The sequence below is a fragment of the Prinia subflava genome, chromosome 1, assembly GCF_021018805.1.
Source record: "Prinia subflava isolate CZ2003 ecotype Zambia chromosome 1, Cam_Psub_1.2, whole genome shotgun sequence".
In the NCBI taxonomy this organism is placed as follows: Eukaryota; Metazoa; Chordata; class Aves; order Passeriformes; family Cisticolidae; genus Prinia; species Prinia subflava.
This window is the reverse complement of record NC_086247.1, coordinates 134,893,589-134,909,169: the sequence shown is the minus strand read 5'-3', so window position 1 is coordinate 134,909,169 and position 15,581 is coordinate 134,893,589. Positions and strand designations below refer to the sequence as shown.

Below are 15,581 nucleotides of genomic sequence, written 5' to 3'. Positions count from 1 at the left end.
AGATGAGTTTAGGAGTCTTGTAGTAAAGGTTGCACCTTATCTTGGACTAACAGAATGACTTACAGTTACTGAGCATTTTAAAATATATTATTAGTTAGATCTTTTTCATGCTTGATTTTGAGGTGGAAAAATCATGGAGATGTCAATGAAAGACAGAAATATCTCGGTGCTAATGTCAATGGTGTACATTAAAAGGACTGATTTTCAAGTCTTATTTAGCTTGACAATAATCTATAGATCTATTTACAGCAATAATATTTCATTTAGTCGAAATGAAGCAAAAAGAAAAGCCAGCGTTCCATTAATAGCAAGAGAAAAGAAACTTGAAGAGTTGCAGTCATTTTTATATTCTGACTTTTTTTTTTAAAAAAAAGAAAACAAAAGACAAAACCACCTTAATTTCCCAGTTACTCTGTTTTGAAAGAAAAAAAAAATGTACTTCAGAAATTGGTAATACACAGTTCACCTCATGAGATTAACTTTCCTTCCAAGGCTTCTGGGTCTGATGGAGAAACTGGTCGAAGCAGCATATCAGTGAAAGTGGTAAAAGTAGTAAAAATTCAGGACTTCCATTAATTGGGAAGGGAATTATTAATTAATTAATTAATTAATTGGGAATTAATCAATCAGAAGAATGATCACACAAAAAGAATTACTTGGAGAGAGTGAACTTTGGGAAATTTTCAGGAACCAAGCACAGCAGTAAGAGTAAGGGGACTTTTAGAGGATGAACCCTGTCCCCATCATTGCTGTTTTAGCTTTGCAGGATTCATCCCATCCTTTCGAGCTACACAGATCACATGCTTGATTTTGGCAGCCTGTCAAATGCAACTCCTCTGATAAAGAATACACAACTAGGCATTGATGATCAAGCACTAAAATGAAACTAACAGTGAAGAAGAATGGAAATCAGACAAATCTCAAAATCAGTGGTTCTTGGCTCATCTGACCCAAATCAGCATCAAAATGTCATTGCTGATCAAGAAGAGAAAACTGATACTGAAGTCACTTCACAATTCTGCACACCTTTTTTATCATTCTACTTCAAATCAACCTTTAATATCAGCCTTTATTCACCTTTGTCCATCACTTGTGTTCTGCTTTGGTAGCAAAATGAAGATCCTGATGGGGAGCATGACAGGAACCTCTGCTCCAGTTCCCGCTCTTGTTGAGACACTGACTGCAATTCTACCCTAACCTTTTAGCCTTAACCTCCCCCTTCTTGACTCCAGTGGACAGGGATATCCCCCGATCCTGTCCATCTAGACCCATGTAGCAAGAGAAGGAGAAATTTGATCAGCGACAGGGAAGATTTGTTCATTATGATGGTGACTTCTATTTCTGCCTGCTTGTCCTGTCACATCTCTAGGCTGAGCACCACCAGCCAGGACCCATGAACTTGCTGGATACGTTCAAGGACCAGAGGTTCTTCTGCGTGTGCTCTCCATGATCCTGCCTTTTGCCTCCCTGCTTTCATTTTTACTATTACTCCTTCTCCTTCTTTTTCTCATTGGTTGTCTTCCATGTCATCTCCTTTTCCTTGCCTCATTAGAATCAAGTTGTGTTGCAAGGAGGTGGAATGGGAGTGGAACAGAAGGAACTGGCTGTTCCCAGTGCAGGATGTCTGTGCAAGCAGCAGCCAGCACCAGTGGGAGGGAGAACTCCATCAATGGTGCCCAGAGCTGCCAGAGTGGGAGCTCGAGCTGGCCCCACCTCCCTACTCACCCCATTCCTCTCAGGGAAAGAGGAGAGAGAGGCCGTGGTCCATTTCCAGAGTACCACACCATGGCAATGCACTGCCATAGGTTTGCCTTACATGCTGTACTCCTAGCATCACTTCTCATCTTTGGGCAGGAAATCCTCTCCCCTCGTGCAGGCAAACCCTCTTTCCCTCCTTGTTCTGGCTCCAGCACTCTCACCTCCAGTGCAACTGCTAGGCACACGTATACCTGAGTTCTGGGGTGAACAGCTAAACAGAAAAGGATCAATGCTGTAAAGCCTTACAGTGAGATGGGTTTATAACAGTTCAACTCAAACTGCTGGAGGTTTTTCATCATATTGATATTTTGTTTTTCTTCTTGTGGACAGGAAAATTTTCTAAATAAATGCTGCTGTTTATCTCTTGACATATACAAGCAGGGGAAAAAAGTATTTTAAATAGCTGCAAGAAGCTCCTCTCATCTTACTCAAAGTAAATGGTTAGAAAGCCACTTACCACCAGTTGCCACAGTAATTTCACGTAGAAAATGTCCGTAAAATGGAAAATCAAAGGACAGATTCACTCTCTGGAAAGAATAACAGCAGAAAATAATATCAATATTGAGCAGAACATTCAGAGAAAAAAAAAAAAAGATGAACAGTCATCTACTTCAAATATCTCTTTCATTGCTTTTTATTTTTCACTGGAGCCTTGTTATTCTTAATTTGGAATTGCCAGTAGCTAACTGGAAAGAATTCTGAGAAGCACTTAAACACTTAAAGCACTGGATCTTTATAACAAAAACTTCAGAAGAGAAAATACATGAACAGACATTGTAACTCAATCACAAGAATAAAATTAATAAAAGATTTGTAGTTTCTCCTTGAAAAACTGTTGCTTTAACCTTTTTCTTAAAAGGACCCATCAATATCTAAAGCCTTAGCAATACCTGTGTTTTACAGGATGGCTGCTACTCTGGCTGATGGCTTTCTGCTGCTGTGCCACAGCAGCCTTCAGATTCATGTGCTGTCCCTGACATGCTGCTGCTACCTGGGTGCATGTCTGGAAGGTAATTCCTCCAGCAAACCCATGGGACACCATTTCCTAAAACTCTCTGTACTGTCAGCTAGGGGATGGAACAAGGTATAAACAAATATTCAACAGAAGCAATAACAACTCTACTTAAGCTATTTATTGTAAAATAAAATAAACAAAATTTTAAAAAGACTTTTTTTTTCCTTCCTCTACCTACAGGTGACTATCCTCTATCAGCTGAATTCATAGCAGAGAATTGTAATTTGGAGAATGAACTCCTCTCCTCAACTAAACTCACCAGAAAAGCAACATTCAAATTCAAACTCGTTTTGCCTCTCTGCTATGGCTTTATCTTTTTCCATTTCTTTCCCAAAGCTCAATGATTATTGTGGCCACTCATAATTATCACCTTGGTGCTACCTGGCTAAACTCTGAATAAATTAATAGTCATGGCAGGAAGGAGTGCTGAAATCTCAGCAAGATCTTTTTACTGTTTAAATATAATATCCTGTGAAAAACACATCTCTTCAACAATGGTCAAAATACTAAATATGAAATGAACGTGCAGTCAATTATTCCTTCTTTTGGAGGATTTACTACAGTCAGTGTGAAGATAGGTTTTTGGTGACTGTTCCTTAAACATGACTTTTGATGACTCCACTTAAGAAAGGGCAACAGTCCACACATTTTAAAAAAGAAGGGGGGAGGGAAGTAGAAAATTTTGTCTTATTTTCCCTACCATTATTTCTGTCCTATGTTTATTATTTTCAGGAAGAAATTCTTCTCTCATGAAGATTTATATTTACATCAACCAGAAATGTTTAAAGAATTATTTAGCATGAAATTAGCAGATGAAGACTTACAGTAACTTTAAATTAAATTTGCTTTCCATTTAAGTGTAAGACAGAATTATGAAAGGATTTATTAGCACATTTTTTGTTTGTTTTTAATTAGAATGCAAAATCCATGCAATGTGTTAATTGGACTGAGTAGGTTCTAATGACCTTTTCTGTATATACATAAATATGGATGTACAACTGAACATTTCTAATCAAAAATGGCATATGCAAAAGACAGCACATGAATTAACTCACACAAATGTTCTTTTACCATGTTCTACAGCTTTCAATGCTTAAGTGTATGCTACCTCTATGAATGCACTCCAATTAAATTCCTCTATCAAACATAATTTGAAGAGCTCTGATAAAACTACCAATTTTCAGACCAAACTTTACCTCTTTCCTTTATAAGTCATCCTCCATTTTACCTATTCCCTTTAACTTTCTGAATCATAGCAACCATTAAAGTACTTAAAATAAAAAACTATACTCCCTTATCTGTCTTCGAAATTACTATAATATAAACATTAGTAGAAAGATGTTTGCAACAAAACTTGATCCCACTCAAGCCAGACAGAGCTCTCCCACTGACCTGAGTCAAAGCATGATACCTTAAATTCTGACAATGTAAAAATGTTTGACATAGCCATTTTTTTAGCATAATACTGTAAAAACCAGCATGATTTACGTATTATCTTCAAACAGAATATTCTAACAGTCATGAAAATTTGCTTTTATTTTGATGTTAGAAAGCATACCTTGTTTTCAGGAACGAATATCAGAGTTTTTAATTCATTGAAATAAAAATGTTTTCTCCATGCATAAATGATAGAATGGACTGGAAGAAAAGGGAGTTGAGTTCCCAAGTATCAGGTATCCTATATTCTAGTTCAGTGTTTGAGTAATCAACTCTTAGATATCTAATCTAAAGACACTGAATATCAAAGCTACCTCTAAAATTTTATTATGTGGTTAAGATGGTGGGAATATATTGAAAAAACACTATTACTACTAGTGTTATAAATCCTGTAGTGTTAGACATTTTAATTGTTCCATTAATATATGCTTGCTACTTTCCACAAAAAATTACTATGCTGTTTATAAAGTCAAACCATATCATGGATCCTCTCCAGGATTCTCTCCAGTCTTTATGGTTTTTCTTGTAGAAGCAAAACCAACTGACAGCTTCTGGGAACTCTCAGGATTATTTACTTCCAAATGAAGGAAAGCACATAAATTGAGTGTAAAATTGTTAGCATTCAAAGAATCCCTGACATCGTAAATGAATTCCTTACTATTTAGCATGTAGTAATTTATTTCCTGGTTCTATTGTCAAATTGGAGAATAATGTTTAGAAAATATCTATGTAAATATCTATGACGTAAATCATTGAGTCACAGCAAGATGTGCAAAATGGCCTTTTAAAAAGAGTAATGCCAAAGTTTATATGAGAGAAGGTAAGAGATTGCTGCTGAGGTATGTATGATCTCAAAATATATGACTGCAGTTGTACGGTTATAAATATCACATCTCCATTAAACACTTTTGTTGTGTAGTACATATGGATGTTGTTTGCTTGGACACACACATACAAAAAATCAATTATAGATGCATAAATAAGGACTAAACCTTACAGGATGACTTTGATACTTTTTTATCCTTGGGGGGGTATAAAACAGATCTGGAAAAGGGGTCTTTAAAATGCTATGTAGTAGACATGGCTGCAGCCACTCCAGTTCATAGTCCAAGATATTTGGGTCAGCATGAAAAGAGATGGATGTCAGTATGCTAAACAGGGACCAGAGCCTTCCCTGCTGGAGCTGGCACAAAGGCAGAGGGGGCCTGACATTCAGAAGAAAGGTCTTAAACCAGTTGCTTTGGGGAGAAATGGTTGAAGCCTCAAGGTCCTATTTTCCGTGCTGAATGGTCCTCTACATTGATCCCACACCAGACCAAAAATATTGCCCTGTTCTAGGCTCCAGTTCAAGAACTTCAACAAAGTGTTCCCCCTGGGATGGACATTTTATCTGCATAATCTCAGGGATCCAACTGGATACAAAAGTTCTTACAACAAAGACATGGAAAGGTGTCATCTCTACTAATCATTAAACATGGGTTAAAATTTCAAATTTATTTATTACTTTTTCTTTTGGCATATTTCCGTTCTTTCCCTCAAGGGAGAGCACCAAGATCCCACATGAAGTAGACAAGACAGACAACAGAGGTACCTCAATTTTAAGTACCTTTGAGGTTTTTTTTTTCTCATTAGAATCAAATTGTCTTAAGAAAATAGCTGATGCACTGTTTTATTAAGTCTACCCCAAAGATATATAACTGTCTGAAACCTCTCCATTTGAATTATCCCTGACTGCCTCCGGTCTTTTAACTGTGAGGCATATATTTTTTGAAATGGACTCTCTGACAGTTACATGTGCCGGATTTATCACCTCACTCTGCTTTCTATATTCTGACTTAAATACCACAGTATTTCTTTCTGCTGCCTCTTTCATTCCTCTGAGCAGTCACCTGGCTTGTGCCAGGGAGAAAACAGATTTACAAAGGAAAAGATGAATTAAACTTGGGCTTTCTCTCAGCTTTAAAACTGTTAAAAACACCTGTATCTTTAAAAAATGTACAACCTTTAAGTAAGGCATGCTCTAGATTTTGTTTTAAACTGGCAAAACCCGAAGACTTTTTTTTTGGAGCTAAGTTGGTGAATGGATGAAAGAATAGTCTCTTCAACCATAGTTCTGAGCTGTAATTTTCTGTATGTGATTTATGTTAATATTGGCTTTTCTATGTATGCAGCTCCTAGCCATAGGTGAGAACAGAGATACAATCTCTAAATCATACAGCATTTGATTCCATTTCTAAGCATGTAAGCCCATTTTTTCCATGCACACTTTACCACCAGCACGACTACAATAGTTAAATATGATTGTTATTCACACTCCTATTTATTTATTTGCTGATAACCCAGAATTGTGATCACATCGTTTCTGTTACTATATGACATTCTCATGAGCTTTATCAGTTGTCCAAAAAGGAAATATAAGCATGATGACACCTCATATAAAATAGATGTGCAAACATACCACATACATTCCATGAGAGACTTAAAACTTCATCTTCATCCTGAACCCAGCTCTTTCACTATAAAACTCAACAATCAAATTCCCTCTGATTTCAGCAACACAAGTGGTTTGTCATTTGATAGTTTGTGATTCTTAGGAACAGAGGAAAATTTTAAATATATTTGTAAACCCATCTCTGAAGGACTGTTACAGAAGGTTCAAAAAGTTCAAAGAATCATTTGTTAACAATAGTGTAAAGACTTCCACAGCTTAACTAGAATTCAAAGATACAGCTCTGTGTCATGATACAGTAGTAACACTGTATCATGTCATGATACTTAGTAATAGTCATGATACTTAGTAACACTGCTGTGGGGGTCACTGGGGAAAAATATCCATGCTAGTCAAAAAAGAAGATGAAATAACTTACTGCTGCTTGACGATGGGTATTGGAAAGGATCCCATGAATCTTTACTTTGTCCTTCTCCATTTGGTCTATATTCACCCACAAATCCCTGCTGGTAGAATCATATGGACCATATGTCCTTGATGTATAATAATTATGATCTGTATCCTCCTGAGAAAGGGAAAAAACACAGAAAAAAAGAGATTATAATGGAAGATGCACCTTAGTTTTATATAAAACTCACCCTTGAAATACTGAGTCCTTTTGCTCCTCCAAGAAACTCGGCAATGAAGGAAAAAGAGTAAAAACTGTAAATATGCTGTAGAGACAGTTCTGCTCCTAACCACTAGCAGCTGACAAGGCAGTTACCTCCCACAATCATCTTATATTATGATTATAATGTTCACTATCCCAAATACCAATTATACATGTTATGTAATAACCACATCTGTGAAATCTATGGCAAAATGTTTGATGTCTTTCAAGGCAAGATGGACAGTTCCTGTAACAATGGTCACATTTTAATGAAGCCATGAGAACTATTCATGGATAATACCTTAAAAAATGTAATTTTAAAAATTTCTGAACATAATTCACTAGACTATCCCATTGAAGAGCATCTGAAACATTCCTTATAGCTGTAGGCTTACAAAGCTACTTTATTTTATATCTCCAAAAGTTTGATTTACTGTAGTTTTATCCCTTCAAGACAGACAAAGATATACATATTTGTGAAAGAAATCTTCCTAATTCTTGTGGTTTTAAAAATTACAGTAATTGTTGTCATGCTCCCATCACAGCAAAATTTTAAGGTCAATTACTGTGAAGGTCTTTGCCTTCCTATCTAAGACAGAAAAAAAGGAAAAAAAGTCTGTGCTCTGAGGCAAGAAATGAAACTCCTCTCAGATTCCCAGTCTTCCTTTATTCAGACCAAGCTGTTGCACCACAAAATATTTAAATCAACAGCATTGCCAGCTTTCTGCTAAATAGCTACAAGTAATACTATAAAAGTAGTAATGGTAATATTTCTTAGTTCCATCCTTGCTTCCTCTCCTTCTAAGACAAACTAAAAAAACCCAAAGCCTTGATGACTGAGTTTGAAAATTAAAATAAACTCAGAAATTAAACAGTACCATAGAATATTTGTCGGAGTCCATGTTTCCATGGATCCTGCACAGAGAGTGAAAAGTACAGAGATAGAATTAAAGCCTTTAGAAAAATTAGAATATATAAAAGCTTTAAATGCACAAAGTAGAAATCTAACCCTTAGCTTTAAGCTTTGCATGCCCTAAGTCCTAGTTCAGTGTAGAAGGACACAGCTTCAGGCTTAGTGATAGAGTACAGACATAACAAAAATAGAGTAGAGTACTGTTTATAATTTTTAGTATGAGTTTTATGTACAACAAGGTAGAACCTTATGCTAGTAAGATAGAGTTTTACGTTAATAGATATGCTATGTGCGTAGGTTTTGACGCTGATTTTTGTAGTTTTACGAACTTTAGAATTGTACCTAGATTGGTTAGTGTGTAGATAAAAAATATGAATATGCATTTTGCAATTTGGGATAAAAAGCCTCTGGGTCAGTTGGTCGAGGGATTGATTGATCAATCCGATCTATCGATCCAACCTCCACCTCCTGCAGCCTGAGGAAGGAGCCTTGCCAGGGAGCCGAATGGGATTCTAAAGGTATCATCTAAAGGTAGCCTGGGATCTGGGCCCTGGGGTCCCGTCCCTTCCTCCTGCGAGGGTTCGGGACCCCAGGGATCCTCCCTGGCCCCTGCGATCCCGTCCCTTCCCTTTTCCCCTGCGGCGTTTGCCCCGGAACTCTGTTCGGGGCTGCTGGGGAGTCTGTGAGGGTTTCTGTCTCTGCAACCGGCAACTGCAAGGGTTTGGGACCCCGGGACCCTTCCTTGTCCCTGTGACCCTGCTTTCGGGAACTCTGCCAAGTTGGGGACCCCTCCATTGCCACTGTGATCCCCGCAGCCGGGACCCTGTCTGGGATCTGTGATCTTGTGTTCCCTTTCTGTTATTGTGACCCCACGGTTGGAAAATCCTGCTTGGGGTCAGATGGGAGGCTGATTTACCTAGAGGCTGTAATGTCAGATATGTGCTTTGCTTATAGTCTTACTAGTTCTGCTTGTTAGGAATTCTGTGCTTTGTTTGCTGTTTCATTAGAACTCTGTGTGTTAAGATTTCTATGCTTTAGTTATTGTCTTGTTTAGACTTTCTTTGCCTAGGTTTGTAATTGGTTGTAGAATAAGGCCGCTCTTAGAACTCTCGTGCCTTCAGATATGTGCTTTTGTATAAATAAACTACTTTATTTAGAAATCAAGATGTGGTGAGATCTTTAGAGACCTTATACCCGTACCCAGCCTAGGCAAATTGATGCCCCTCGTTTTAAGAGCGGCGTACATTGCTATACATAAGCAACGGCCAGGTCTCTCCAGACGACTGCTCGAATCGGCTGTTAGGACGAAAACAGCATTCCCCCGCGCGGGCTTTTTTGCAAGAATCTGTATCCCGAAGGAAGGATAAGGGCGGTGTTCTAAGGCTTTCTCCAGGACCCTGGAAAAGCTGCCGTTCCTACTAGCGAAATAACGGTCTGGAGTAATCCTAAATATGGGGAATAATTTGTCTAAAGAACAAAACCACATCTATGATTGTTTAAAGTTACTGATTTTGAATAATGGCTATGACGTTTCTGGAAAGGATTTGAAGGTATTACTCTAAAACTGCTACTTTAACTGCTACTTTAAAACTGTAAAACTTTTTAACTAATCACAAATGGAAATTGCAAACTTCGAACTTACTTTATTCAGTAAAGCTGCATCGCAAACTGTTGAGGTAACCCGGGACCGCGATTCGCTTCTAGGGGCGGTGGGGGGCAAAGATGAATCTCTGTCTGTTCCTCAGCAACAAGAGTTTGTTCCCCCCGCTGCCGAGCCCATGCCGCGGCCCGGGAGCCGCGGGACAGAAGACGATACAGCTCCCCCGCACACAGCCGCGAGCTCGGGAGCACAAACACAGACTGCAGCATGGTCAGAGCCCCCCTGCCAGCTCCAGCCGCGGACCCGGGCTGCGGAGGGACCCCCCCACACACAAGCCCGTGCTGGGAGAACCCGAACTCTTCGGGAGTCCCGCCGCAGCCCACCCCCGCAAGGATCATGGATCGTTCACAAACCGAACCCCTGCCGTCCTTTACACTGCTGCACGGTCCGGTGGCAGCCGTGGCTCTCATCCTACGGGAGCCGCCGCTGCCGCCGCTGCCGCCGCCCGACCACGGCGCGGGACACCCTGCACCTAACCTGTCACAACCCATCGGACACCGCCACCCAGGAGCGCGACCGCGAGAGCCGCTGCCAGCACCCACGCCGCCATCACACGAACACGCGGTTTGTACTGCCCGCGGAAAAGAACCAGCGCTGCGGAGTGGCGTCATGCCTGCGCCAGCCCACACCGTCCTGCCCTCAGCGCCTGAGCCCGTGCCTGGGAGCCCGGACTCTCCACTGACCCCCCCGATCCTGCACAGACCTCGGACAATACCAACGCTGCAACAAGAGGGGGGAACAGGGGAGGGCAGGCACCAAAGTAAAACAACCACACAGGACATCCGTGAGAGACACCATAAGACTATTATGCACCAAAACACAGACATAAATAACACTTGCTCGGACAGTGACTCAGATTTATTAATTTTAGATCCAGCAGACTTAAACTGGGAAGCAGATTTAGTCACTTCTAACATAGAACACCCTTCATCTCAGCCTGAATGGAGGCTTCCTCTAAGAGGGACTCAGCAGGAGTCCCTGGCTGAAGAGCTGTTTGTGGCTTTGTCAGTCAGGGATGGCAGACAGGGTGTCAACTTATTACAGACACTAAATCATGGGGACACTGGGGATCCTGCTTGTGAAGCTCTGGTGTTGACTCAGTCAATAACAACCGCAAAAGAGACTTATCCAGACATAAAGCAGGGAACATCAGAGACATTTCTCATGTTTTTAGATCACCTGATAGATGTCATAGACACACAATGTAACAATGACCTGGCTTGTCTTTATATGGAAAATTTCTGTCCAGCATCTCTTCTGGACTTTTTCAGTCCAGTTGCAGGGAAACCAGTCACCACCAAAGAGTACAACATCTAACTTGTACTCTAATTAATACAGAAATACATTACCATATGAAGCACAATCACAATGGAGAGTAGAATAGAAATGGATTTAATAGAAATGGACTTTTAATTAGAGTCATTTATTATATATGTATGTTTGGGTTAAGTTATATTTTAGTAATCTGTTAATATTAAGATAAACTTTTGTATAGTTTAGTTTAAGTATAGTCAGTGTGGTTTAGTTTAAGTATAGGTTAAGTATTGTTCAATTAAATTATGTTAGGTTAAGTTTAAATTCTGTTAAGTTTAAGTTATTTTTAAGTTTTGGTAGGTTTAAGTTTTATAAGATTTAAATAATATTAAGTCTATATCCTATTAAGGTTTTTATCGCATATGAGTTTTGTTAAGATTTATTCATATTAAGTGTTGTTTGTTTTTAAGAAAATATGCTCATTTTATTTGTAAAGTTAAATTAGTTCTAGAGATAAGATGCTTCACGGGAACAGTGATGATGAAACATTGGAAAACACCTATTAGTAGATGGAGGAAGATGAAAGGTTTGGAAGGTTTGAAAGGTTTTATCATTAGCTGCATTTCACAAAGCCACATTAGGATTGTTGTTGGTTGTAAGCTGTTTTAGTGAAGTTTCCCTTTTTGTAAGTTATAAGTATATGATAGTTTAGAAAAGTATCATTTCAATTTTCTAGGATGATTAGTGTTGATATATTAATTATTTGATGTGAATTTGTTAATTTTCCTTATTTGCAGAGGCTTTTTGATGTGCTTTAGTATCCTTCTTCTAACTATATAAGGACACGTGTCATTTCAAGATCTTTCCTTTACTTTTTAATTGTTTAAGTATTTCATAATTGCTATTGTTAGGATCTTTGTTTTAGAAATGTATTAAAGGACCTCACTCCAGTTTAGAGCCCGAGCCTTGGCCAAGCCCTGACTCTATCTGGATGGATGTTCTGCTAAATGCTCAGATGGTTTCTGCTTCAAAAAACAAATTCAAGTCATTTTGACTTGACAATTTGACCCTGTAAAATGACAGCTGATTCAATTTTCAGGGTGGACCTGAGCATCTTGCCCGGGAAAGGTGGTCTGGATCCAGACTGAAAAAAGGTTCCAAAAGCTGTCTGCAGACTCTGAGATGAAAGCACAGTGTTTTAGTAATTAGTAATTATCTTATTTTACATATGTAATTGTTAAAAGTCACCAATTATGCCTGTTCTTCATTGTTGTACCTGAATTTTCCTGATTTCTGTCAGTACTTAACAGAGTTATGCATTTGTTTAGAGTACCTGTGCACTTATGTAATATTCACATCAATCATAAATATTGCCCAGTCTACCAGCTGGTGCAATTTTCTGTATTTATAGGAGCTGTCAACTCATTAGAATGGAGAAGTGTAAAATATCCATCAGTCAGTAGATGTTCTTTAAGTGCAATTTTACACCGGTACACACAGGGAAAAGTTTTTTTTTAGTTTAGAAATCTAGAAACAGGACAAATTGAAGGTACACTTTCTCTATTAACCTGGGGCGAAGGGCTTGCTTGTGTTTCTGCAGATTTGAGCCCAGGTGAATTCTAGTATAGAATGTGAAGAAGACAGCGAGCACAGAAACACGCTGACCACTCCATGAACAGACGAGCAAGCAGGCAGACGTGAACTGCGCAGAGATTCTGATTTGCACCTGCCATCGTGTGCTTCAGTCACAAAAGACTTTGGACTTTGGGGATTTAATGTGGGAATCTGTAGTAATGTAGAATTTCTGTTAGTAGATGTGGGGAACAATTGTATGTTATCCTTTTGCCTCTTGCTTTGCTTGCTTTTAGTAGCACAGATTTTTTTTTCCTAGTTAGCCAAACCTAAAACTAATATAGATGATTAATAAGGTTGTTAAGAAAGTCTACATGTGTAAACAAAGAGGGGGAGATGTCGGAGTCCATGTTTCCATGGATCCTGCACAGAGAGTGAAAAGTACAGAGATAGAATTAAAGCCTTTAGAAAAATTAGAATATATAAAAGCTTTAAATGCACAAAGTAGAAATCTAACCCTTAGCTTTAAGCTTTGCATGCCCTAAGTCCTAGTTCAGTGTAGAAGGACACAGCTTCAGGCTTAGTGATAGAGTACAGACATAACAAAAATAGAGTAGAATACTGTTTATAATTTTTAGTATGAGTTTTATGTACAACAAGGTAGAACCTTATGCTAGTAAGATAGTTTTACGTTAATAGATATGCTATGTGCGTAGGTTTTGACGCTGATTTTTGTAGTTTTACGAACTTTAGAATTGTACCTAGATTGGTTAGTGTGTAGATAAAAAATATGAATATGCATTTTGCAATTTGGGATAAAAAGCCTCTGGGTCAGTTGGTCGAGGGATTGATTGATCAATCCGATCTATCGATCCAACCTCCACCTCCTGCAGCCTGAGGAAGGAGCCTTGCCAGGGAGCCGAATGGGATTCTAAAGGTATCATCTAAAGGTAGCCTGGGATCTGGGCCCTGGGGTCCCGTCCCTTCCTCCTGCGAGGGTTCGGGACCCCAGGGATCCTCCCTGGCCCCTGCGATCCCGTCCCTTCCCTTTTCCCCTGCGGCGTTTGCCCCGGAACTCTGTTCGGGGCTGCTGGGGAGTCTGTGAGGGTTTCTGTCTCTGCAACCGGCAACTGCAAGGGTTTGGGACCCCGGGACCCTTCCTTGTCCCTGTGACCCTGCTTTCGGGAACTCTGCCAAGTTGGGGACCCCTCCATTGCCACTGTGATCCCCGCGGCCGGGACCCTGTCTGGGATCTGTGATCTTGTGTTCCCTTTCTGTTATTGTGACCCCACGGTTGGAAAATCCTGCTTGGGGTCAGATGGGAGGCTGATTTACCTAGAGGCTGTAATGTCAGATATGTGCTTTGCTTATAGTCTTACTAGTTCTGCTTGTTAGGAATTCTGTGCTTTGTTTGCTGTTTCATTAGAACTCTGTGTGTTAAGATTTCTATGCTTTAGTTATTGTCTTGTTTAGACTTTCTTTGCCTAGGTTTGTAACTGGTTGTAGAATAAGGCCGCTCTTAGAACTCTCGTGCCTTCAGATATGTGCTTTTGTATAAATAAACTACTTTATTTAGAAATCAAGATGTGGTGAGATCTTTAGAGACCTTATACCCGTACCCAGCCTAGGCAAATATTGAAGAGGTGGACTTAGAATTTGTAATTACCCTGGTGATGGAGACATTCCTCTCCTGCTGTAGCTCCTGGATCCAGTCAGCCACATGGGAGTCCCCTCAAATCAGGCCATGCTGCCATGCAGACCTGACATCCCCTCCCATCCCCAACCCCAGATTGTACACAGCCCATTCCAACTGACATGATCCTCAGCTGGAGGCATCTGTGGCAAGGATTTATACCTAATGACATCATTCATGTCCTAGATTAAACATATCAACCATAAAGCCTATTTCTGATGGATTGACCCTACATTAACATTATTACTGATGCATCTCACTTTAGCTGTAAGAGATATAATCAGATTATTTTCTCCTTGACAATTTCTTCTTCTGTACTTTACATGCCAGGATGTACTTTGTATGTCCAGTAAATCTCAGTAACAATTCTGAGGCAGCTTCTAACAGCTTCACCAGCTCTAGGTTAGTCATCCAAGTAAACATAATTAAAATTATACTGTCAGGAAGATGACAAAAGCCAGCCACTTTACCAAATTCTTTCCTCCTTTAATGGCCAACAGAAGCAGTTATTGCTGTCATGTATACAACAGAAGGACTATAAATGAAAAGGTTTTGAAAAAAAATATATCTATTCCCAGTCCATTTTATCATTCTGAAGAAATGTCCTTTGTAAATAATGGTCACATTTAAGGGACACAAAATCTCAAGGAAAGAGCTCCAGAGACAAATAACAAGTAATTACCAAACAGTGCGTTTTGGATAATCACATAATATTTAAACTATAGTCAGAATTGTGCAAAGTTTTTTTGCATTTCAACTTTTTTATAGCTAAAAAACTACCCCACTTAATTTCTAGTACCTAAGCCCCCATCTCCACTACTAGAAGGCACTAGCACTAAGCCTAGTTGGTAGATTTATAAGAATGTTTTAAATGGTATCTTGATCCATGCTTAAAGCAGATTCATCATACACATTGTAAATCAAACTCTTAAATTATAGCCATCAGCTCAAGATTTTGCTACTGTGTGAGGAATTACTTATGTCTACCAAATTTTGTGTATTAAAAGTCCCGTTTCATATTTTAATTCAAGTTCTTAGATTGTTTATCTATTCTGGAAGGAAACAAATTCACTTCTACTTGAATGATAGAAGGAAGACCGAATTCCTCTTCATAGCCTTTATGCAGTTGTATCTATTAATTATTTCTCTCTCATATCCTAATTTTTTGTAATCCCATCTGT

General features: G+C 39.1%; 1 protein-coding gene across 1 annotated transcript in view; it reads right to left on the bottom strand.

The window, feature by feature from the left end:
• PLXDC2 (plexin domain containing 2) overlaps window positions 1-15,581 on the bottom strand; it is a 260,038-nt gene that overhangs the window by 109,874 nt on the left and 134,583 nt on the right. The window contains exons 3-4 of the mRNA XM_063413531.1: window positions 7,078-7,224; window positions 2,216-2,285 (exon numbers count right to left, since the gene is read on the bottom strand). Coding sequence (XP_063269601.1) covers window positions 2,216-2,285; window positions 7,078-7,224 — 217 coding nt within the window. The remainder of the gene's footprint in view (window positions 1-2,215; window positions 2,286-7,077; window positions 7,225-15,581) is intronic.